This window comes from Arvicanthis niloticus, chromosome 7 (genome assembly GCF_011762505.2).
Source record: "Arvicanthis niloticus isolate mArvNil1 chromosome 7, mArvNil1.pat.X, whole genome shotgun sequence".
Classification (NCBI taxonomy): domain Eukaryota; kingdom Metazoa; phylum Chordata; class Mammalia; order Rodentia; family Muridae; genus Arvicanthis; species Arvicanthis niloticus.
In genome coordinates, this window is record NC_047664.1 from 35,597,200 (window position 1) to 35,622,228 (window position 25,029).

Sequence of the window (25,029 nt, forward strand, 5' to 3'; positions counted from 1 at the left end):
AGCACGTATGTGCACATATGTAAATTAAATGTAAAACAACAAGAAAACCCTCTTGATCTTCCTGAAAGTGGGCAAGGGTGGGCCTCAGGCTTATGCTGTGGCCTGTGAGTTTGACCACCAGGTGCTGACCTTGAACTCCACCTGGTGAGTGTCTCCTCCTCTATAAAATATCTGGCCAGCTACTGGCTCCAAATGTCCTTCCTTGGGATTAAGGCCGAGTTCACCATGTAGCAAGTAACTAAGACTAGCATGAGACCTCTAATTAAGGGGGAAGAAGGTCTCCCTCTAGGGAAAAGGACACTGCCCCGAGCCTGGTCCAGAGCTGGGGGAGGGGTGTTCACATGCATGTGAATCATGGATGAGCGTGCACAGACTCTAGCGCATGTGAGCCCTGCTGGGCCTGCCTCTGCCAGTTTGTGTATGAACGCGCATATGTGCATGGTGAGACCATACGACACTGTGTGCGCCTGTGGAAATATGCACAGGACATGACCTCTGTCTGTCCACAGTGTGTGTGTGTGTGTGTGTGTGTGTGTGTGTGTGTGTGTGTGTGTTACATTTGCATGGTGGGCAGGCTTTTCTACTGGAAAATGTTCTCTTGTGTGGACCTTGATCTTTGTGTACAAATCCGTGTGCTTTGTGGGTCCGTGCATGTCCTTGTCTACACATTTTCAAGCATTTGTAGGTGCACATGCCCTCGAAAGTGCTTCTCCCTGTGTGTGTACAGAAACACCCCCAAGCTGTATGTGCGAGCTTACATACCACAGCCGATGCTCATCCTGTCCTCAGGGGTCCCTGAGCCTTGGGCTTCCAAACTCTACCCAGATGATCCTCTCTCCCTTCCTTCACTCGGGAGCCCTGGACCAGCCAAGCGTTGGCGTCCCCGTACCCCTGAACTGGATGTTAAGTTTTACACACTTGGAGGGAAGTGCTTGTGTTCCTACTTTCAGAACACAACCCAACAGCCTCCAGGCCAGCTCTAGGGATCTGAGTCTCTACACAGAGAAGACTTGTTTTTTTCTTTATCTTTTTTTTTTTTTTTTTTTTTTAAATCTCTACAATTATTGTATGTGTCTGGGTTTGGTGATTCACACCTTTATCCTGGCACACTGGAGGCAGAGGTAGGTGAATCTCTGCAAGTTTGAGACCAGCCTGTTCTACATATTGAGTCCCAGGGCAGCTAAGAGACTATGTCTCAAAAAAAAAAAAAAAAAAAAAAAAAAAAAAAAAAAAAAAACCAGCTATATCACATAGTCTGTCTGTCTGTCTGTCTGTCTGTCTCTCTCTCTCTCTCTCTTGCGCACCCACACTTGTGTGTGTGTGTGTGTGTGTGTGTGTGTGTGTGTGTGTGTGTGTTGGTGTTATGGGTCATACTAGTGTGGAAGTCAAAGGACAACTTTGGGGAATTGGTTTTCTCTCCCACCCTTATGCAGGTTCCAGGGATTCAGCTTCAATCCTCAGGCATTTACAGCTGAGCCGTCAGACATTCTTTTTTGTTTTGCTGAGGTGGGAGTCTCCTGGGCTAGGCCAAAGAGACTCAGCCTCCAGAGTGCAGGAACTGCAAGTGGCATCAGCTTGGCTAGGGACTGCCATGGATGGAGCCAGCCATGCTCCTCCCTTGCTCCCTCACTCCCTCAGGACCTGCTGTGGTTAGCAGCCCATCCCCCCTCCCCTTATCTCAGAATTAGGCAGCTGGTTTGTGCTCCTTGTCCCCCTCTGTGGATATGAGAGAGGTCAGGCCCTACCTCACCGATTCTGATGTCCCCTCTGTGGGATAGCCCTAAGCACAGATGACCAACACGTCTGGATGCCAGATTGCACACATTGGGCACTTACTAAATGGTTCTCTGTAGTGGATAGCCCTGGCCTTGTATTTTGATGCTAATTCCATTTTCCTGGGAGGGGCTGCAAAGGAGGAGTGAATCGTACACAGATGATTTCTAGTGAGCCTTCTGCCTACCTTAATTTGTAAAATAAAGGCTAGAGCCAGTGATTGGACAGTAGAAGGGGAGGTGGAGAAATAAAGGTTGGTGGGGGGGGGGGAGGGAGAGGTAAGATGGAGGAAAAAGGACAGTGGAGGAGCAGCACTGGAAAACCCAGTTATAAGGGTCTCATAGCTGGGGAACAGAGTAGTGTAGTGGTGACTCTGCCCAGTCTAGGCGTGCAGCTTATATTTATAACTATTGAGTTGTGTTTTCTTTGACCAGTCTTATTTGGGTTGGAGAATCAGCTCAGCAGTTCTCTAATAAGCTAGAAAGACATCCCTTCATTTTAGAGGGGAAACTGAGGCCCCAGGAAGAGAAGACAGCATGTCACCATGCTGGGGCACAGAGCCCGAGCTGAGCCCAAGAATACGGATAGCCAGGCTGGCCTTTGACTCTGCTCCAGAGGCATTAGCTCCATCTCCTCCCCGTGCTGGTTGAGACATGGTCCGTGGCTCTGTGAAGGTCCCAGCCTGGGAACCTGCTGACCTTGGGCTCTAGGCCACAAAGAGCCCCTGCTGAGAAAGGCCACCTGACACCATCTCCCCCTTCCTGTGTCCCAGCAAATTACCCTGGGCTCCTGACCTCCGGCTGGGCTGCTGAACACCTGGAATGTCCCTGTCCCCCTCCCTGCATCAGCCCAGTAGCCCCCCACCCCCAGGAAGAGAAAGCCTCAGTGTGTGAGGCTAAGGAGGTCCCCCTCATCTCTCTGGGCCTTGATAGATCCAGCCAAGGTGAGGAAAAGGCCAGGGGAAGGGGAAGCTGATGGAGAGGGGGAGGAAGGCTTGGCAGGGGCACTTTCTGACCCAGGGAAAGGTGAGTATTGTCCCAGTGCTGGTAGTAGAACAATCCTGGGACTAGCCTGAACAGCTATAAGTCCCTGACAGAAGGCTAGACCCCCCCACAGGCTAACGTGCGAACCGGCTGTCATACACAGTCAGAAGCTACAGAACAAGAGCCCTTCCAGAAAGGGCGAGAGCTTGTGGAATGGTGCATGCGTGTGGTCCCAGAGTTAGGAGGCAGAGGTAGGAAGATCATTGGGACCAGCTTGGGATCCTTAAAGAGATTCTGTCTTAAATGAACAACAACCAAAAATAAAGTAGAGAGAAAGAGACAAACAAGCGCTCTGCTTCAGCGCATGCGCTCTGCTTCCGCGCATGCGTAGATAGGTGTGGATGACCATAGGATAAATGATCCTTGTCAAACTGCCACCTCTGGCATCCAGACAGACACCGCTGTCCACCTCAGACACTCATGACAGCCTGCTTGGGACACTTGCTGCAGCAGAGCTGTGCCTGGTCTTCTGCAGTTCCTTCATTTATGTTCTTGCATCCCGATGTAAGTCCCACTTCTCACATGGGGAAGACTGAGGGAGGCTACAGTGGTCTCTGTGGGTAGCTGCCAGTCATGGCTCAGTTCTAGTGGACCCCACAGCTTGCTTCTTAATCCATGACTGAAATGTTTCTCCTAAGAAATAGGTGAAGATTCTATAACTTTGAAAAGGCATGTGTCAACAGGCAGAACAGTAGCTCAAGGTTGGAGAGCAGACACAGAGGAGGCAGAGCCCCAGCGACTATACCCTGCACCACCCTGTTCCTGCAGCTCGTTCTCTGAGGCCCCCTGGGAGCCCCCAGCATGACCACCCCATCTAGGGCCATGGAGTTCACCCGTGAACTGCAGGCTCTGTAAAGCCACCACCTAAAAGGCACAGAGAGCCCGGTGGTCTCTTTGCCTGGAGACTGAGGACTCTGGAGAACACATGGTTCCCTCCACCCATCCTCTTGGGGTCCTGGACCTGCCCGTTGAGCTTCCCTTCTGTGGGTTTGTCTCAGGAACTGGTGCTCCTACGTGGTGACCCGGACCGTCTCCTGCCATGTGCAGAATGGTACCTACCTCCAACGAGTGCTACAGAACTGCCCGTGGCCCATGGGCTGCCCTGGGAACAGGTGAGCGGAATTGTGGTGGGGACGGAACACTGGCTCTCCAGGTTAGGGCCCAGCATGGACGAAGGCCTGGGTGATTGCATGGGGTCCCCAGGAAGGCTGGGGGCCTCAGGGTAGGACAAAGGCGGCTTTGTTTAGAGAGGAAACTTCAGGTCCTCTGCATGGAAGGCTCATACTAGAGCTCTGAGCAGCATAGTTAGGGCAGGCTAGCCCAGCCAGCAGTGGAGATCCAGACTCTCATGGCCATGGTGTTTAGTAAAGAGCTAAATCCAAGAATGGAGGTCAAAGAGGGTCTGGGAAGCTCTGGCTTTGTCTGGCACTTTTCCTGCAGTGGGGAAGGCAGACCCTGTCTGAGCCAGGGTACCTGGCTTTTCTTTCAGCTACAGAACCGTGGTGAGACCCATGTACAAAGTGATGTACAAGACGGTGACTGCCCGAGAATGGAGGTGCTGCCCTGGACATTCAGGGGTGACCTGTGAGGAAGGTAGGACCTGGGACCTGGGACAGATTGTGAAGTGCCTACCATGCCTACGACTATCTTAGGCCCTCTTTATGGTGACTGCTGCCTCTTTGGGGCCCAGGAGATTCTCATATCTGTTGTGCCACCTCCTTTTAAGTCATGCCATCCCAAGCTGTTTTTTCTAACTTGTACTAGCCAGTTTTCCATCACTGTGACAGGATACTTCAGGCAATGCATTTACAGAGCAAAAAGGTTTATTCTGGTACATCATCTGGTTTATCTTAGTCTTAGGGTTTCAGGCCTGTGGGCGAGGCGCATCAAGCAGGAATAATAATAATAATAATAATAATAATAATAATAATAATAATAAAATCAAGCATGGCTAATGTAGAAGGAGAGGGTGTGGGTGCCTGTGCCACTGTGAGTGCACATTCTCGGTGGCCTAGAAGTCCCCTGTTCGGCCTCACCTCCATTTAAAAAAAAAAAAGTTTCTTGTAGCCCAGGTTAGTCTTGTACTTTCTGTGTATCCTCAAACTTCTGTTCCTCTTTCCTCCATCTCTCAGTGCTGGGATTATAAGTTTGTGCTACCATGCCAGGTGCTTCATGCATGTTGGACAAACACTCTAGCAACTCAGCTACATCCAGCCCATAGGCCCCACCTCTTAAAGGGTACACCAACAGTGCCACCCTGAGGACTATAGTTTCAGCATCTCAGCCTGTGGGAATGTTGAACACTCCAACGATGCACTAGAGAAATCCATCCAGATGTTCCCACAGGATAGCATAGCCCATGGCATCTGGAGGCCAAGAGCTACTTGAGCCTTCTAGGAAAGGGGGACAGTGCTCCATGCCCCGCAGCACAAGAGACTAAGGCCCAACAAGTTAATGGGCACCCAGAGCAAATGGCAGAGTTGGAACTCAAATCCTGTGTGCTTGGTTCTGTGGTCTGGAGTCTTTGGGGTACACTCATCCATGTCCCGTCCAGAGGTACCCTTTTACACATTCCCCATCTACCTGCTAGTGTGGGGTGGCTCAGTACTGGAGCCTGCAGCTTTCCCTGGACCTTCCTGTCTCTTGTGCTGCTGGGGTTTGGGCTGCTTCACTGCCTGGCTGAGTCCACAGCAGCAGAGGTGAAAGGGTCAGGTACTTCACTCCCAGGGAGAGCCGTGCCAGGGAGAGCAGCCCGGAATCAGCCTGAGAACCTGGCTTTAGAGAAGGCCCCACAGCACACCATTATGTCCGTATTCCAGAAACAGGGGCGCATACATGGGGCTCTGCATCAGGGGAGTGAGGAGCTGAGTGAAGCCCTGCCTCCTGCCAACTCACGATGGAGAAACTGAGGTCAGAGAGGTGGGGTTAAAGGTCCACAGTCCATTGCGAGTTGATAAGAGTACTTGCCAAGGCATACAAAGCTCCGGGTTCCATCGCTAACATTGAGCTGAAAATAGGGATAATACTGGGCCCAAACTGATGGAAAAACAAGATAGGAGAGGATTTCACAGTTCTGAGACATGGGTCTCCAGTGGAGTTGGAGGGGAATGGAGTGGCCACGCTCTAGATGAAACTCCCCACAGAAGGAACTATGCAGTCAGTGTGGGAGACTAGAAGCCTGGACCAGTGCCCCACCACCACCAGTAGAAGGGAAGCAGGAAGGTACCCCAAGGGTAAAAAGGAAAGCTGGCTGCTAGGGGCAGCTGCCAAGGAGACCATGGGGGTACTGTGGGCAAATCTCAGGGTGTGGGAGATCAGGTGAGGCCTTATCAGACAATGGCTACTGTATCCCTGGGGCCTGGTGAGCAGGTGAGGGGAGAGGACATGTGTGGGCAGCTGCTGGAGGCTGTGTGCCAGGCCACTCTCAAGGTCTACCACTCCCTCTGTGGGGCCTTCAGGTCCCAGCCTGGGGACAGGGTGCCCAGAGCTTCCTAGGCAGGCTAGCTTCACCACCCACTAGCTGTGGAACCTCAGCTCAGAACTCCCCAAGCATTGTACAAGAGCCATGGCCTGCAGGATGGCAGTTTAAGCAGTGTGCCTAAACACAGTGTGTGTGTGTGTGTGTGTGTGTGTGTGTGTGTGTGTGTGTGTCTGTGTGTGTGTGTGTCTGTGTGTCTGTGTGTCTCTCTGTGTGCAGTGGGGCAGGGCATGGTGGTACACACCTTTAATACCAGCATTTAGGAGACAGAGGCAGGCAGATTTGTGTGAGTTCAAGGCCAGCCTGGTCTACACAGTGAGTTCCAGAACAGCCAGAGCTACACAGTGAGACCATATCTCCAAACCAAACCAAACCAAACCAAACCAAACCAAACCAAACCAAACCAGGGTGTGTGAGAGTCTTTAGTAAAGGTCACGAGACTGTCAAATGCTCTTATAGCAGTCTGGGCTCTCCATCTGAACCTCAGGGTCCCCACCCGTGAGACTGTTGAGTCTGAGAATGGAGTCTGCTTCCCTGGACTGGAATTAGGTGCTGTGTCCGGCTGCATGGTGGTAGATGGGGCAGAGGGGCTGTTCCCAGCTACGAGGCCGGAGCTAAGGAGTGTAGATGTCCAGCCCAAATATTCTGGAAAACTGTTCTGGGAAGGGGGGTTGGGAGGCAGGGGACAGTCCCAGCCCATCCTGGTCTCTGCCCTTCCTCCCCCAGCTGCTTCCCCTGATGTTGGCAGCTCTCACAGCTGTCACATGACTGTGACATGACCCTGGGCCCCAGAGCTCCATCACCACCAGCAGCAAGGACTGGAGCAGCCACAGAGGAAGGCAAGCACTACCATTCTAGATTTTAAAGATAGTGGGCAGTTGTGCCTGGCATCTTTCACATGCTCCAGACAAGTCTCTCACCTGCACTGGGGGTTCCATGCTGGAGCCCGGGTTCTCAGTCAGATGCTCAGCGAGTGGCTGTACCTCTGGTGGGCTGGGCTGGTTTCTGTGCATGTGGAATGGGGACATTCCTGCTGGGACAGTGAGTGAGGACAGTCTCAGTCACTGTTCATGGCTACCAGTGAAGGTCCCATGTTACAGATGAGGACTGCGAGGCTCAGAGAGGCGAAGGGACCAGCCTGGGCTCACACAGCATAAAAGAGCTAGAGTTGAGATTCACCTATCCTTTGGTCCTTCCATGCTTTGGGAGGAAGCAGTATGGCTAAAAATGACTTGGCCCAGGCATACCTTGTGGAAACAGTGGAGAGAAACATCCAAGGTCAAAACCTGCTACACCGGCAGGGCAGGCAGAGAGCTGGACCAGTGCCAGGGCCCTGGCTGAAGGGGAGGAAGAGTATAGTGGTCACATCCTTTGGGCCAACGCCTGAACCTGTGCAGAGGGTGGAGCAGCTGTAATTGGTCCCCACAGCTCACCCCATCACTCTGCCGAAGGGCTGCCTGCAGTCCTACTGTGCACCAGTCCTATAGTCCAGATGATAAAGCTAAGGTCCTCAGAGAATGTGGCCATGTAAGTACTGTAGCTGGGTTCTCTCCAGTGGCATCCTGCCTCAGCCCTTCCTGCAATGACAGTGACAAGGGGGCAGGGAAGCCACCACTGTCCTCTGCGGTGTCACAGCGAGGCTCAGATAGGGGAAAGCTGTGGGCCCACTCAAGCCGGGTCAAACTGGCTCTGGAGTGGGTTTTCTGCTCTGCAGCAGCATAGTTGGAGATGTCCCAGGGAGCATGCTCAGACAGGTGGGGTGCTATGAGCACCCCCAGATGGAAAATTGGAGAAGCTGGGGCTCACCCTCCTCTGTTCATGACTTCCCTGGAGAACATGAGGCCTCTGCTTCCCTTCATTGGTTCACTGTCTTCCAATATGTCTGTCCTTTCCCTATCTGGAACCCCCACAACCCTTGTTCTCCGTGGTGGGGAACCGGAGATGGACGTTTACTTAGCCCCAAAGCCTCGGGGCAGAAGTGAGGCAGGTTATGGCCATGCCCTTCCAGGGCCCCTCAGCTTCTCCACTTCCGGGGCTGGGCACATCCCACACATGTCTGTCTTGTGCCAGCCAGGTGCCAGGTACAATGCCAAACCTGTGCTTAGCTTTATAGGTTGAGTCCTGAGGGCTAAATATTGTGCCATCCCACCCATGGCCACCACCCATCACTCCCATTGCTGTCTGGAAGACTCAGCCAAACCCCCCCCCCCCCCACTTCTGGCTGCTCCACCAGGGTACTGTCCTCCTACGTTCCTAGAACTCCCAGATTCACATCACACATACTCTGTGCTCACACTGCCTTCTCCCTGCACTCTGTGCCCTTGACAGTGGCTATCTTGTCTCTGTGGCTACCTTGGTGCCTCTAGGGGACACTGACTAAGCTGGCCCCTCTCTGGCAGCGTTGACTCCTTCAGTGCCCGGAAGGGGCCTGACATAAAGTGAGTGTATAAAAATCTGAGTGAAACTTGTCCGCCCTGAACAGGCCAGGCAGGCACATAGCGAGCCTTCTCAGAGGCCGCCCAGTTGGGCTGGCGGGTTCTTAGAGCTGAGAGCCCCAGCTCTGACCCTAAGCCCTGGCTTAGGCCACCGGCTGGTCATCAGCAAATATTTACATTTGCAAAGTAAATTCACACAGGAGACATGACCCAGCTAGGAAGGCTATGGTCGCGCGATCTGTGTGGTCACCAACCCAGGTGGGCCTGGATGGTCAGATGTGAACAAGGAAGCCCCTCCTCGGGCTCTGCTCTTTGGCAGAAAAGAAAAGTTACAGGGTTGAGAGAGCCCAGAGACCCCCCACCCACAAACTTCTTCCATCCTCTTTCTCAGTTCGGGGCAGGCTCAGAACCCAGCCCGCTCATCCTGCTGTAGGAACTGAGCAGAACCTTCCTTTCTGGGCCTCAGTTCTTCTGTGCCCTGGCATGTGGAAGATTACTTGGAACAGGAATGGGACACAGGGCTAGGGACTGCAGAGTGCACCACCGGCCTTAAAGGAGCACACTAAGCTATGAGCACTTCAGTGGAACTTTGGCACTAGTGGGAGACCTGGGCTGACTAGGAGGACTTCCAAAAGTGACATAGGAACCATAACTGTAGGAATTAGGTTGGCAATGTACACATGCAGATAGTTGGGGACCTCAAGGTAGTGGAGGTGCCCCAGAGTCAGGGGGATCCATGGTTCAGAGGTCTCCTGGGATAAAACGTGGGGTTTAGAGGGGGTTTTCAGGGCAGGGAGGCCTCAACTGTGAGCCTGCTTTAGAGTCTCTAGCCAAACACCAATGAGGGTTTTTGTCTGTTTATCAGAGCTTGGGAGGTTTGGCTGATTTCTCTGAACCCTGAATGTAAGCTCAATATTTTTGGTCCTTTTTGAGTTTTATTGTTTTTTTAAACTTGCCTTTTCTTTTTTGTCTGCTTTGCTACTAGGGATAGGACCCAGGGCCTTGCCTGTGCTGGGCCAGACGTCTAACGCCGAGCTGACCCCGCCCTAGCCCTACACGGTTTTCTTTTAGATTTACTTTCTTTTATGAGAGTTTTGCCTGCATGTGTGTATGTACATCAGATCCCCTGGGACTGGAGTTACAGCGGTTGTGAGCCACCATGTGGGTGCTGGGACCGAGCCCAAGGCCTCTGTGAGACAAGTGCTCTTAAGCCAGGCAGTGACAGTACACACCCTTAACACCCACACTCCCCACACAGGGCAGGCAGATCGCTGAGAGTTCCAGGCCAGCCTGGTCTACAGAGAGAGAGTTCTAGGACAGCCAGCGCTACACAGAGAAACCCTGTCTGGGGCCTGTCTGGGGTGGTGGGGAGAGAAATAAGTGATCTTAGCCAGAGCCATCTCTCCAGCTCCCAAAGATATTTTTAAATCAAATCTTACTTTATTTTTTTAAACATTTTATTTATATGAGTACACTGTAGCTGTCTTCAGACACACCAGAAGAGAGCATCAGATCCCATCAAAAATGGTTGTGAGCCACCATGTGGTTGCTGGGAAATGAACTCAGGACCTTTGGAAGAGCAGTCAGTGCTCTTAACTGCTGAGCCATCTCTCCAGCCCCCAAATCAAATTTTATAATCAACCTCCCTCTCCCTCTCTCCCTCCCCCTCCTCCCTCCTCCTCCCTCTCCCCCTCCCCTCCTCCCCCCCCCTCCCCAGCTTTCTCTGAGCTGGGGTATGAAGGTATCCAGTGAAGCTGGAGTTAGAGGGGGTTGTGAGCCAAACAATATGGCTGCTGGGAACCAAACTGGAGTCCTCTGAAAGAATAGTGGTCACTTTCAGCAACTGAGCCTTCTCTCTGTCCTCACTTAAACAGTTTTGAGACGGGATATCTCTATGCAGACCAGGCTGGCCTGGAACTCCTGGTTCTCCTGCCTCAGCCTCCCAAATGCTAGACTTGCAGGTGTGCACCACTGTATCCAACTAAGCTTTCTTTTCTAATTGAAACTCACAATCACGTTGAGCTCCTCTGTCTGTACTGCTGCTCCAGGTATGTGTATATATGTACACATGTGTGTACATGCATGTATGCCATGTGTATGTGCCCATGTGTGTTTTACATGTGTGTATGTTCAGGTGCATGGGTGTGCGCATGGGTGTATGTGCATGGGTATGTGTGACACGTGTGTAGATATGTGTGTGTACACGTGTGTGGGCAAGCACAGGTGTGTGCTTATGGAGCTGGAGCTTGATATTAGGTGTCTCCCCCACTCTCCCTACTTTTCTTTTGAGACAGGGCCTCCAGCTGGCCCCCGGAGCTCAGCCATCAGCTAGGCTGGCCTGCATAAGCTAAATATCCCAAGCCAAATCCTTGGGACAATGATTTCCTGCTCTGCCTCAGGGCAGCTGTGTCTGTCACCTGCATGGTTCCTGTGTACTGTGAGAACATCTGTGTGCTCTGCCTCAGGGCTGCTGTGTCTGTCACCTGCATGGTTCCTGTGTACTGTGAGAGCATCTGTGTGCTCTGCCTCAGGGCTGCTGTGTCTGTCACCTGCATGGTTTGGCCGGCTAGTGTGTTTCCGGGGAGTGTATGGTTTGCTAACCTGACGTGTGAATGTTCACAACTAACATTTCATAGAGGTGCCTGCAGGACTTTCCTTGGCAAGTACAGGATGGTCAAGGTCCTTGTTCTGGTGGGGCAGGAGCTGAAGACAAGGGACAGACAATTGCCAGTCATCTGGGAACTGCCCTAATCAGTTCATCTTCGATGGTATTCGCACACAGAAAGTGCTGTAAGGGGAGAAGGAAAAAGAAGCTAGCTATGGTGGTACACACTGCTAACCCTAACACTAAGGAGGCTGGGGCAGGAGAATTAAAAGTTTGGGGCCAGCCTGGGCTACACAGGGAGAACTTTCTCTAAAATAAAGAAATAAAACTAGACATGGTGGTACACACCTGTAATCAGGACATTTGGGAGGCACTTCATTCCTCTGCCTCGGTTTCCCAAGGAGGAAAGCAGGGAGGGTTCTAGTCCCTCATCCATGTGGCTGTTCCTGGGACCAGGGGAGGGCACCGTCTCCCCGTCTGTTAGAACTGTGTAGTCCCAGTTCACAGTGGCAAAAACAAAACAAGACATACGTGGGGAATGCTTGGGATGTTCAAAATCAGTGTGTGTGTGTGTGTGTGTGTGTGTGTGTGTGTGTGCGCGCACATGCATGGGTGTGTGTGTGTGCACTCACTGAACACAGTTAGCTGCAACGGCTGTCTCTTAAAGAGCAGTGCTGGGCCACAGATCCCACTGGGCACAAGGCCTGCTCCACAGTGGAATCTCCCTCCATAGGCAGCCCCCATCGTTGCCCCTTTCCAGGGCTGCAAACCCCCCATTCTTATATCCTGTACCTGAGCAAGTTGCAGGCCTCTAGAACTCTTAGGTAAGTCGCCCCAGCCTGAGCAAAAATCCATGTGTACATCGGGACCCAGAGCAGGGCCAGGCAGCCTCCCTGCTGGGGGCTGGCCAGAGAGACCCGTCTGGGTTGGATTGCCGGCGCCTCTCACTCCCTGCCTCAGCCCACAGCCCATGTCCAAGCAGCCAGGCTGGTGCCTTATTTGGGTCTTGTCTCCCCCATGGATGACACTTCATGGCCTTAAAAGGCAGACACAGGGGGCTGGGAGGGCAGTTACCACTGTTGGCTGGAGAGCCCTTCCAGCTGCGCCATCCACCCTCGGCTTGGCTAGCCAGTCCCTCCAGCTGTGTGGAAAACCAGGCCCTTGAAACCAGACCAGGCAGGCTGGGTGCGGATCGGGTAGGCTCCTGGAACAGGCAGCCAGCCTCCCTCTGGCTTTCATTTAAAAATGTAACGTCACTTTGGCCTTTTCTTAACAAGTGGGCTATGAAGAGTAAGCATGGCAACCAGCACAGTGTCATTACTGGGCATCTGCTGTGTACCTGAGCCCTGAATATGCACAGTAAACCCTTTGCACACATCACCCTCTCCTGGCCTTGCCAAAGATGAACAGAGAGAGGCCTTGCTGTGCTGTTTTACCGATGGGACAATAGGCAGGTCCAGAGAAGACAGATCACACAGATCAGTAAGTCGAGGAGCTGGGAGCTGCCCTTGTCTGTTAGCTCTAAACTCTTAGCTCTGTCACCATGTGGGGTCACTGGGGAAACCTTCAGCCTTCTGTGTGGCCCCCACAGATGGCCACCCAGCAAGCAAGCGGCCTTTTCCCTGCCTCCTGTTGCTGTGTAACCTCCCAGTGCCCTCTCTCTGTATTAAGAGGAGCAGAAGTCCATCCTGGGGTAACAGCAGCACAAAGAACTGCCTAAGGAGGCAAGGCTAACTCAGGTCAGCAGAATCCTAGCCCATTGTCCCTCCATTGCAGGCTCCCCTGGCTTCCTGGAGCCCACGTGGTCAGGCAGCAGCATGCGGCGGATGGGAGTGAGGCCTACAGCCTTCTCAGGTGCGTCCTGTAGCAGCCCCCTTGGGAACCTCTGGGCTGGAAGAGATCGAGGGTAGACCTAGGGCAGTGTGGCAATTGTCCCTGGAAGCCAGTTGGGTCCAGCAGTAGAGGGTCAAGGTAATGCTACTACCGTGCCTCATCCCTGGACAGAGAGCCCGGAGGCAGAGACAGTACCTAGAAGGGACTCTGAATTGGGCCAGCACCCCAAGACAACTGGATTTTGGTAGTTACAGATCCAACTTCCCAGTCTCTTCTCTGTGCTAACGCTCTGCCTTTCTGGTGTGCCTGAGGCCCAAGCTGGATGCTTTCAAACCTCACAGCTGCCCATAACTCCCAGAAGACCTTGTTGAGCTTATTCAACAGCAGGAAACCAAGGGGTCACGTGGAGCCTGTCCCTGCCCAAGGTGCCATAGCCCAGACTGGACAGCACTGGGCCTGGGTCATCTGAGCTGAGTGGGTTAATATGTTGGGCCCTTGCTGTACCTCGTCACAAACTTAGGTGCCTCCCATGTGGCATTTGTGTAACACACAGTTACAGTGAGGGCCAGAACAGACAGTTTGTACAGGTCCCATAAATGGCAGAGAAGCTGGAACAGTGCCTCCCTGACACAGCCAATGTGACCTGCGAGGCCTGTAGCATCCAAACTGTAGTCTATTGTGCTCCAGAGATGGTAGGCTCAGGCCTGACCCCTACCCAGTAGAAACAACAGGACTTTCTGTCTATAGCCTCTGGGATTGGGATCATTTAGATGCTGAGACTGATAGGACCAGGGCCCTAGGGTCTGTGCTGGAAGAAGGGGACCCTGGGTGTACTGTGCATCTGGGGCTGCAGACTCTGCACCTCGGCCCCACACTGTTCCCATAGCTTAGGGTTTTCAGGTACCTGCCTGTCCCCAGGGCTGAGGATTATCAGGGGACCTAGGATCCCTGGCCTTAGCCCAGCCTCCCGCTGTCCACAGGTTGTCTCAACTGCAGCAAAGTATCTGAGCTGACAGAGAGGCTGAAGGCGCTGGAGGCCAAGGTGGGTGAGCAGCCCCTCCTTGCCCTGAGCCTCCCCCACTCCTTCCTGTAACCCCTCTCCATGTCCATCCTCTGAACTTCCACCCACAGGGCAACTCATGGGTAGGGCAGACTGCTTGCTGTCCCCTCTTGCTGTCCATCCAGATCCCTGCCCTCTGCTCCTCAGGTGTCTTCCCCATGAAGCTGATACACAGTCCTACAGCCTGGTACACCATCCTGCAGGAGGCCATAAAGCCCCTCCCATGAGGCCCAGTCTCAGAGAGATCCGCTGTAACATATCCCCAAGAGCAAAGGCAGACCCCGCCCGCCTCCTCCCTTTGTCTTTATCCTGCCCCTCCATTCCATCTTCTAGTTTGAAAACGAAAACGCCCATTACACATCTCAAGTTATCTCAAGGCAAAAAGGTTTTTAAAATTACAAAATATGACAGTATACAAGATTCTGAATGTAGAATCAGAAAAAACTCAGAAATCCAGAAAACCAGTTACAGAGACTACCTGTGCCTCAGAGAGGAAACTGGCAGTTTTTGAGGCAGGGTCTCATCATGTAGCCCAGGCTAGCCTGAAACTCACTATATAGACTCACTATATAGACCAGACTGTCCCCAACTGAGACCCACCTATCGTTTTAAAGGCTTTGTTTGTCTATTGTACACGGAAGGCCTCTCCCTATCCAACGCGTGGGTCCTGGGAATCAAGCTCAAGCCATCGCATTCAGTGGCAGGATCTCTGCCCACTGAGTCATCTCACTGCCCCCTGTTTTTTGAGAGGGTCTCATGTATCTCAGGCTGGCTTCAAACTGGCTGCATATCTGAGGATGCCTTTCTGCCCGCACCAGCTTCTTGCTAGGATTACAGTGGATAGCACCGCATCTGGTTTCTGTGGCACTAGGATCAAGCCCTTCACCAACTGAGTATAAAACTGTCCTTTCTCTTTTCTTTTCTTTTTAAATGTTGTATTTCTGTGTAGTCCAGGCTAGTCTTGTACTCTAGATCCTCCTGTCTCAACATCCTGAGTAACTGGGATTACAGCCATGAGATGTCACCCTTTTTAAAAATAATCATGCCTATTTATTTGTGTTTGGTGGCATGTGAGAGTACAGTGTATGTGTGGAGGTTAAAGGACAATTTGGGGTGTTCATCTCTTTTACTGTGTGGGTTCCAGGAATTGAACTCAAGTTGTTAGTCTCGCCTGTAGAAGCTTTTGCCTGCAGGCCCATCTATCTCTAACTGCCCCTAAGTGAGTCTCTTTTAATCTCTTTTTTTCTCCATGTTTTCTGAACATGCATGGATATACACTGTCTCTTTGCCCTGCTATTCCTTCCTCTGGGAACTTGTCCTGATCAGATGTGAGGAAGTTTAGTAAAGTGTTAACTGTCATGGGGAAATCTGGAGGCCAGATCCCCGAAGGAGCGGTTATATAATTACAAACCATCTGCTGTGAGGACAGACCACCATCGGTGGCCTTATTTCCTTTTCCTGACCATTGGTCGGAGCTCAAAGTACTTGCAGAATCTTCTTTGTCCTTGGTCCTGTGTGGATGTAGGTGTCAGACTCTTTCAGTTTTCTCTGTAAATTCTCAGTGGTATAGCACTTAAATTTGGTATACAGGAAGCAGTGTGTTCAATCTTCAGTGTGTACACACATATACACACACATAGACACACTCAAACACTCTGACACACACACACTCATACACGGACACACATAGACACACACTTACACTTGAACACACATAGACTCACATTCACGTAAACACACACACATAGACACCCATATAGATGCACAGACACACATTATATAGACACACACTCACATACATAGACACACAGACACACTCGCAAACACAGAGATGCATACATAGACACACACACATAGACGTACAGACACAGATTACATACACACACACACATAGGCACATATACATACACACACAGACACACTTGGAAACACAATAGAGATACACACACACACACAGCTTCTCCCAGCCCTGCCCACCCTCCCACCCCATGGAACTTTGCCAGCAGCAGCATACAGTTGTGGCCAGCAGATCCCATGATCACAGAGCTCAGCTTTGATGGCATCGGCAGTGCAGAATGGCTGACCGTTCCACGGTGCATATTATGAACTGTCTGTCTTAAAAAGGTCACTTCTGATAACATTCTGGGTCCCTATAAGCTCAGGTCTCCACTCACAGCTGGATTCTGCTGACTCCTCCTGGCTGGACTGTCCCTAGAGAGCTCCTGGTGTCTGCCCCATCTCTGTCTTTCTCTTCCTCCACAGGTGGCGGTGCTGAGTGTCACAGAGCAGACAGTGTCCTCAGTCCCAGCTACCCCTGAGGACTCTGCCCTGCTCTGGGGCTCCCCAGCTACCCAAGGCAGCCCTGGAGATGGAAGCCTGCAGGGTAAGGGTACATACCATGAGATACTTTAGTTGGAAGAAATGCCCCACCTGACCCCTCAGGGGAGGCCTTGGTCTTCCCAGCTCTCTAGTGGACTCAACTGGAGGGAATCCAGCAGTTCTAGTTCAAGGAGGGGACTCTGGGATCTTCCCTCCCAAGCCCAGCGGGGATGCTGACTCCTGCCTAACCCCTCACTCGGGGTTTGCTAGGAGCTAGTGGGAATGTGAGGGGGTGCACAGCTACTTCAAGAGAGTGTGGGCTGAGGAACCAGAACAGGATGGGGATCAAATGAAACCCATAGAGACCAAGTTCATCTTCTTTACTCTGCAGACAGAGTTGATCCTTTGGAGCTTCCTGGGCCCACTGGCCCCAAGGGAGACGCTGTCAGCCAGATCCCAGTGAGGATCAGAGGCCCACCAGGTGAGTCCCCACAGGGCTGCCCCCTAAGCTTCTTTTCTGTATTATATCACTTGATTGTTTTGTTTGAGACAGGGTCTCACTATGTAGCCTTGGCTGGCCTGGAGCTTGCTATGTAGAACAGGCTGGCCTTGAACTCATAGAGATCTACCTTTCTCAGCTTCCCAAGTGGTAGGATTAAGGGCATGCACACACATACCCTAACTGGCTCTCTCCAGCTTCTGTAGGCATCCCTCCTGCCTAGGGACTCAGAGGATGCCTTCCCCAAGTTGGCATAGTCAAGGTGGACAGGCCCGTCCACACACCTGGCCTCTCTGCTCACCAGCCCTCCCGTGTGCCTCTTCCTACCTGGGCTATCAGAACATCTCACTTGACTCATGTACTTCTCTCAGCAGACCTTGAGCTAGGCACTGCATGGGGTGAAGCTAGTCTGCCTTCAAGATGGGGGATAGCTAGGCAGACAAGAAACATGGATGCCTAACCCCTCTGACCAGAGTTCTGTGGAAGAACCAGGAGGTCTGGGAGCCCTCTAGAAGGAAGTCAGAACAGCTTGGGAGAGATGGAGGGCACAATGCTGTGTTCTTCCCTGTCGCAAATGGCCAAGAGGACAGGCCTGTGCATTTCAGAGCCTTTGTGCCCACCTCCCCTATGCCCACCAGTCCCGTCCCTGTTCTTATTGCAGGCCCACAGGGACCCCCAGGACGTCCTGGCCAGACGGGAGCTGCAGGTATCCCTGGAAAGATGGGACCTCCAGGCCCTCCAGGTCCACCTGGGCCCCCAGGGCCTCCAGCCCCTGTCGGTCCACCCCATGCCCAGGTTTCCCTGCATGGTAAGTCCCCCTCGAGTCCCAGTGGTTTGAGGCGGAGCGAATGAAGCCATCTGTCAGGTGTCAGGTGTGCGCTCAGCTTGCCCAGTTGTCACCCAGCTGTTCGGCAGGTGCCGCCACTCTCCGTTCACAGAGGAAGGACCCTGAGGCTGGAGAGGAAGGTCACGTGCCTCACCCACACACTGGGGAGAGGGGGCGTGGCTTCAGACCCACAAGCTCAGAACCACCTGGCATTAGGTCCGCCCCAAGCCTCAGAGCTGGCTGCAGTCCAACCCTCAGAGTGCTGGGAAGCTGGAGACTTAACCTCAAAACTGAGCTCAGAGCTCCCAAGGCCACAGCCCTGGCCCTGCGGCTTAGTGTGGCTCCAGTTCCTTCCCCCAGCTAAGAAGCACCGAGTGGATCCCAAGCATCTCCCTCAGGAAGCCCACATGCTGCTAGAGTTTCAACCCCATCCGATTCTGATGTTTGGTGAATAGCTGGGTCCCGGTCCTTCATTCATTCTCTCATGACATCATTTATTCCTACACCATTCTTTATTTTATTTTACTTATTTTATTTTTACACCAAGCCTTATTGTCCTTGTTGCTATTGTGCGGATGGCAACAGTGCCGGCTTCTTGGGCCCGATGATTCTCAGTGCAGAGAAGCCTAGACATGTTAGACAGACAGTTGGTAAAAGATGGCTCTCACTATTATCCCTCTCAGCATGTCACAGAGCAGGGTCAGCAGAGGAGGGAGCCATTCTGGGTGCAACCAGCTAGACTGTGTCAGAGTTAGAATGCAGTTCTAACTTCCTTCCTCTCTGTATCTGGCACCATGTGCTGGTGGCTCTGTCTGTGCGGCAGGCTGTCCCTGCAGGGCTGTCAGAGACACATGGCAGAGGTAGCAGGTGATGACCGACTGCCCCACTCTCCCAGCTCGACACACTCACTATCTTTCACCTCCCAGGTGATCCACTGCTGTCTAATACCTTCACTGAGACAGGCAGCCACTGGCCCCAAGGACCCACTGGGCCCCCAGGTCCTCCAGGCCCCCCAGGGCCCATGGGTAAGTTGAGTCCAGGTCTGGGATAAGGGAATCGATGGTAGGAAGCAACCATGGGGGTGGGAATTGGGGGGAGAGGGGGACTGAGCTATTAGGAGACAGTTAATGGGAAACTTCTTAGCCTTGTGGTCCTGTTTTATTCAGGTCCTCCTGGTCTTCCTGGCCCCGCGGGTGCCCCTGGGAGTCCTGGACACATGGTAAGTCATTATCCAAGTTCCTCCACCCATGCTAACTCTATTCACCCATCTGCTCAGCCAGGCGTTTAGTCAGTACTTTGATATGCAAAGTACTCCCCATAAATCTTCTTAACTCAGTTCATCCAACAAGAAGTGTTATTACCCCTTGAGGCCAAGTAAAGGGGGGGATTCTTCAGGCTGCCGCCAGCACACAGGGTGAGGACGTCTGACTCCGGACACTTTAACAGCTTGACCTGCATGCTGTGTGCTGGGCATGCTTCCTCGGTCCCCATCCCCTGACTACCCTGTCCTGCCTACCGCTGCACAAGGCTGAGCTTTTGTCTTATTGTTCAGGGAACCCCAGGCCCTTCTGGACCCAAAGGAACCTCTGGTCACCCGGGAGAGAAGGGAGACAGAGTGAGTACACAGACCACCTTGCAGGGGATTCTGGGGAGTCCAGGGGTCCTGGATAATAGACAGCTCTCACCAGCTGACTCAATTCTTTTCCCTCCTCTGACACAGGGGCTACCTGGGGAACCTGGCCCCCAGGGTTTTATGGGGTTTCCGGTAAGTGATGCACCACCCCCCATACCCACCCCTCCAAGACCTCAGCAGCCCATGTTCCTGAATCTGGAACACCCCACCCTTCATGTGTGATTCCAGACAGCTCCCTCTGTCGTTGCTCCACATTGCTGGGAGCCTTTGTCCATCCCTTCTGTCAGTCTGTCTGCCTGTGGCTCTGTATCTGTATCTGTATCTGTATCTGTATCTGTATCTGTATCTGTATCTGTATCTGTATCTGTATCTGTATCTGTGACTCTGTAGTTTTCTTTCTCATTCTCCATCTCTGGATGTAGAATTGCCAGTCTTTCTAATGTAGCCGATTTTTGCTGTCTGTGTTTTGAGTCTTTGTTGTTAAGCAGGTACATGTTTAGGGTTTCACTGTTGCCTTTGCCTCTGTGGGATTAATGTTTATATCTCTAGAATACTCATCTTGAGGTCTGCGTTGCTTGCTATTGAAGTAGCCACCCCAGCGTTGTGACGCAGCTGTCTATGCATGGTGGTGCCCGTGTACTTAAAGTACGTCTCTTGTCTATAACACGGATCCTGCATTTTTCTGAGTTCCTTCAGCTCATTGATATTTTCGTCTATTTGCATAAGTATCAGCAGGATTCTGTTTGCGCCAGCCTTCTGCAGTCGGTGTCAGTTTATCCAGTCTTTTCCAGTTCCTTTTCTTGCCATTGGCAGTTAGTCGCCCCTCTGCTTCTGAGTACTTTGGGGCCCACTGCACCCACTAACAGCTTTTTAGAAATCCTCGTTTATGTTGTTTTTTTTTTTTTCACTGTTGCTAAGGACAGCACTGTGCTTCCCTCCTCACGTTTTACATGAGTTAACAGAACACTTCATATGTATACCAACTCTGAGTGCACGCTGCAGACTCGTGTGCGTGTGTGTGTGTGTGTGTGTGTGTTAAATGCGTGTTGTTTGGTTTCATCCTCTTGTGCTACCTCTGCTCTGCATTCTACTTCTACTATTGTTATAAGCCCGATGGCACTTTTTTGACAGTGCTGAGAATTGAGTCCAGGGCACTGAACAGCATGCATTAGCAAGTGATCTATTATTAAACTGCGTCCTCCAGCCAGTACCACCATCACCATCACCATCTCCATCATCACCACCACCATCATCTCCATCATCATCGTCATCACTTTAAAGTCAGTTGGCTTTAAAAAAAAAAAAGATACATATTTAAACACTGCACATTCTGTAGCTGTGATTTGAAAAACTCTGGTTTGAACCGGGTTTGAGCACAGACTTTAATCCCAGAATTTGAAAGGCAGAGGCAGGTGGAGCTATGAGTTCGAGGCCAGCCTGGTCTACAGAGTGAGTTCCAACACAGCCAGGGCTACACAAAGAAACACTTGTTTGAAAAGGAGAGAGAGAGAGAAAGAGAGAGAGAGAGAGAGAGAGAGAGAGAGAGGGAGGAAACAAAGAAAAAAACAAAGAAACAAAGAAAAATGAGAAGGAAAACTATGGTTTAAAAATATTATGAAAGAAAAAGACAGACAGACACCCTGTACTCCATATTGACCATGTACTGATTTTTTAAAATCATGATTTGTTTTTTTCTGGTTATTGGAGATCAAATCCAGAGCCTTGTACATGCTAAACAAAGACTCTTGCCAGTGAGCTACATCCCTAGCCATATTTTTTTTTATTAAGATTTAATTTTATTTTTGTGTATATGTATGTGAGTGTATACCATGTGTATGTGGGGGAAGGGGGGCTTGGAAGCCAGAAGAGGACGTCATATATGTCCTGGAGATGGAGTTACAGTCAGTGTGAGCCACCAAACACGGGTACTTCGAACTGAGCTTGGATCCTCTGGAAGAGCAGCCAGTCTCTCCAGCCCCTCCCTGGATCTGACTAAGGTGCTCAGGCAACCCACGGTCATGACCTTCCTGCTTCAGCCGCTTGAGTAGCAGGGATTATACACCTGTGCCATCAGGCCCAGGTCTTTTGTTTGTTTCTTTCTTCTTTGTTTTTGTTTTGTTTTGTTTTGAGGCAGAGTTTCTCTATATAGCCCAGGATGTCCTAGAACTCACTTTATAAGACCAGGCTGGCCTCCAATTCACAGAGATCCATCTGCCTCTGCCTGCAGAGTTCTGGGATTAAAGGCGTGCACCACCACTGCTTAGAATGCCTCCCTTTTCGTGGGCAAAATTAATAACACCTAAAATGACACAGTGGCTCATGGCTGTGATTCCAGGACTTGGGAAGTTGAGGATGGATTGTTCCTTCATGTTTAGACTGGCCTGAGTAAGTTAAAAAATGAGTGATCAGCCTGGGCAACATAGTGTGAGCCTTCATCAAAAGCAGAGCAAGTAAATAAAGGTACAGTGAATTTTAAAACCTATTAGCACTCAACAGAGCTGTCACCCGGGCATGTGCCACCACCACCCGGCTGAGGCCCAGGTCTTAGTATTAGTTCTCAAGCTGTACAGAAGTAACTGGTACAGAGCCTTTACATTAGTATTATAAAGAATCTAGAGGCAGATGGAGTCTTCTGTATACATTACAAGTCATATACAAAGACTAAGCCTTTTATGGAGGGATTTGAACCTCTGTGGATTTCAGTACCAACAGGACAATGGATTTCACACCAATGCAGGGGGATAACTGTAGCCTTTTAAATCTGCTCACATACATGTCATTTCTCATACTATACATTTCTGAAGATCCAGATTTCTGTCTGTCCTGGCTATCACTCTGCTGCTGCGAACACTTTGTAATCAAAATCAGCCTGCGAAAGGAAAGGTCTGTTTGGCTTAGAGGTTACAGTCCGTCACTCGGGAACGCAGAGACCACAGAGGAATACAACTCACTGGTTTTGTTTCTCTGGGACATGTTCACACTCAAGCCAGCTTTCTTATTTAACCCAGAGCACCTGCTTAGGGGAGGCTCTGCCCACTGTGGGCTGGGCCCTCCTATAGCAATCAGCAACCAAACTGCTCCCCCTGCCCTGCCTCATACATGCCACAGGCCAATCTGATGGAGGCAGTTCCTCAGCTGAGGGTCTGTCTTCTCAGGTGCTTCTAACTGTGTGCCACATTGACAATAAAAACTAACCAAGCCAGGCAGTAGTGGAGCATGCCTTTAATCCCAGCACTTGGGAGGCAGAGGCAGGCGGATTTCTGAGTTCGAGGCCAGCCTGGTCTACAGAGTGAGTTCCAGGACAGCCAGGGCTACAGAGAAACCCTGTTTCGAAAAACCGAAAAACAAAACAAAACAAAAAAACCAAAAAACCAAACCCTAACCAATATACTGTCCGATATTATTTCTTTTTAGCTTAAAGACCATCGTTTAGCTTTTCCCATAGTACGAGTCTCAGGATAGTTTATTTGAAACTATGTTTAGGGGATGGTTGTATTGCTCAGGGTTAGAGCTCTTGTCTAGCATCTGTGATGCCCTGAGTTCAATCCACAGCTCTGTAATCAAGCAAGCGGGCAAGCAGGCAAGCAGGCAAGCAGACTCAGTTTGCTAACACACACCTACCTACATTCCCAACACATGAGAGGCTATGAGGCAGAAGGTTCAAGAGTTTGAGACCAGCTTGGGCTATTCAGTAAGTTCCAGGCCAGCATAGGCTACAAACCTTGTCTTAAAACAAATAAAAAACCCAGGATTGGGGAAATGTCTCAGCAGTTAAGAGCACTGGCTTCTCTTGTATGGGCTCTGGACTTGGTTCCTAGCACCACATGGTGGCTCACAACCATCTGTAACTCCAGTTCTAGGGAATCCAGTGCCTTCTTTCTAGTCTCTATGGGCACTGCATACATACTAACATAAATTAACATTCATTAGCATAGAATAAGTTTTTTTGTGGTTTTTCTTTTTTTGGTTTTTCAAGACAGGGTTTCTCTGTATAGCCTTGGCTGTCCTGGAATTCACTCAGTAGACCAGGCTGGCCTTGAACTCAGAAATCCACCTGCTTCTGCCTCCCAAGTGCTGGGATTAAAGGCATGCACCACCACCGCCAGGCTAAATAAGATTTTTTTTTTTTAAATCAATCAATAGTAAGATATTTTACAGGGTCTCACTATGTAGCTCTGGCTGTCCTGGAGCTCACTATATAGACCAGGCTGGCCTCAAACTTACAGAGATCTGCCTGTCTCTGCCTTCCAAATACTGACATTAAAGGTGTCCACCATTACTCCTGGCTAAGATACTCTTTATTACACCTTAGTTGTTTAAAGATATTTTGTTAAATATAAACTTATATGTTGGCAACTTTATCATTTTGTACTACTTTAAAGATACTGCTCTGTGACCTTCTTGCTTGTATAGTTTCTCACCAGAAATAAATTGTCACTATTTTGCACCCCCATGTGTGTGTGTGTGTGTGTGTGTCTGTGTGTCTGTGTGTGTGTTGCTCTTTGGCTTTTAAGATTTTCTCTTTAGCCTTAGTCAATACCTATTGCTGTGTTGTGACTAGGTATGATACTCTGTGTCTAATCTACTTTGGGTTCCTGAATATGTAAAGTTTTGTTTTCATTCATCATTTTTACTGATCATCTATAATTGGCATAGTAACAATGTACATGGGGATTTTGTGGAAGTCTCTTCAACCTTCACAGGCAGCAGAGGGACAAGTCACAGGCAACACACATATATTAGGCATAGAAATGCCTACCTGTAATCCCTGCACTGGGGAGGTGGAGGCAGGAGAATCAAAAGTTCAAGGTCATTCCCAGCTCAAAGTGATTTTGACACCAGCATGGTGTCATGGGATACATGACAGATGTATCCCATGGGATACATACACATGACCCTGCTGAAAAGATCAGAAAAACTACCAAAGTGTCTTGCAAAGTAGCTGTACCAAATTGCTTTCTGTCTTGTTCTACTGCTTCGAGGAGACACCATGACCAAGACAATTTAAAAGAGAAAGCATTTAATTGAGGACTTTCTTACAGTTTCAGAGAGTTAATCCATTGTCATCATAGCAGGGAACATAGCAGCAGGCAGGCATGGTGCTGGAACAGTAGCTGAGAGCTTTACATCCTGATCCACAGGCAGCAGACAGAGACACTGGGCCTGCTGTGGGTGTTTGAAACCTCAAAGCCTACCCCACTGACACGCATCCTCCAACAAGACCACATCTACTCCAAAATGGCCACACCTCCCAATCCTTCCCAAACAGTTCCTGTAACTAGTGACCCTGTGGGGGCCATTCTCACTGGAAACACACAAACTCTTCACAGCATGAGTGAGTTTCATCTTCCCCCAGTCCTCACCTCCACTTGGTACCACTTGGTGTTGCCATTGGATATTTTGGCCACTGTAATAGGTGTGCAGTACTGTTTCATTGGAAAGGTGTTTTGTTGCTGTTGGTGGTGCTTGGTTTTTTTGTTTGTTTGTTTGGTTGGTTGGTTTTTTTTGTTTGTTTGTTTTGTTTT

General features: G+C 50.7%; 1 protein-coding gene across 4 annotated transcripts in view; it reads left to right on the forward strand.

Annotated features, from left to right (window-relative positions):
- The window catches only part of Emid1 (EMI domain containing 1), a 48,251-nt gene that overhangs the window by 3,828 nt on the left and 19,394 nt on the right, over nt 1-25,029 (forward strand). For all 4 annotated transcript variants that reach the window (XR_013111774.1, XM_034508753.2, XM_034508756.2 and 1 more), the window contains exons 2-12: nt 3,815-3,928; nt 4,306-4,409; nt 13,111-13,188; nt 14,148-14,209; nt 16,490-16,610; nt 16,938-17,027; nt 17,707-17,853; nt 18,798-18,896; nt 19,038-19,090; nt 19,424-19,486; nt 19,592-19,636. Coding sequence is in view for 3 of the 4 variants with exons in the window: in XM_034508753.2 (XP_034364644.1) it covers nt 3,815-3,928; nt 4,306-4,409; nt 13,111-13,188; nt 14,148-14,209; nt 16,490-16,610; nt 16,938-17,027; nt 17,707-17,853; nt 18,798-18,896; nt 19,038-19,090; nt 19,424-19,486; nt 19,592-19,636 (976 nt within the window). In the remaining variant the exon portion in view is untranslated. The remainder of the gene's footprint in view (nt 1-3,814; nt 3,929-4,305; nt 4,410-13,110; nt 13,189-14,147; nt 14,210-16,489; nt 16,611-16,937; nt 17,028-17,706; nt 17,854-18,797; nt 18,897-19,037; nt 19,091-19,423; nt 19,487-19,591; nt 19,637-25,029) is intronic.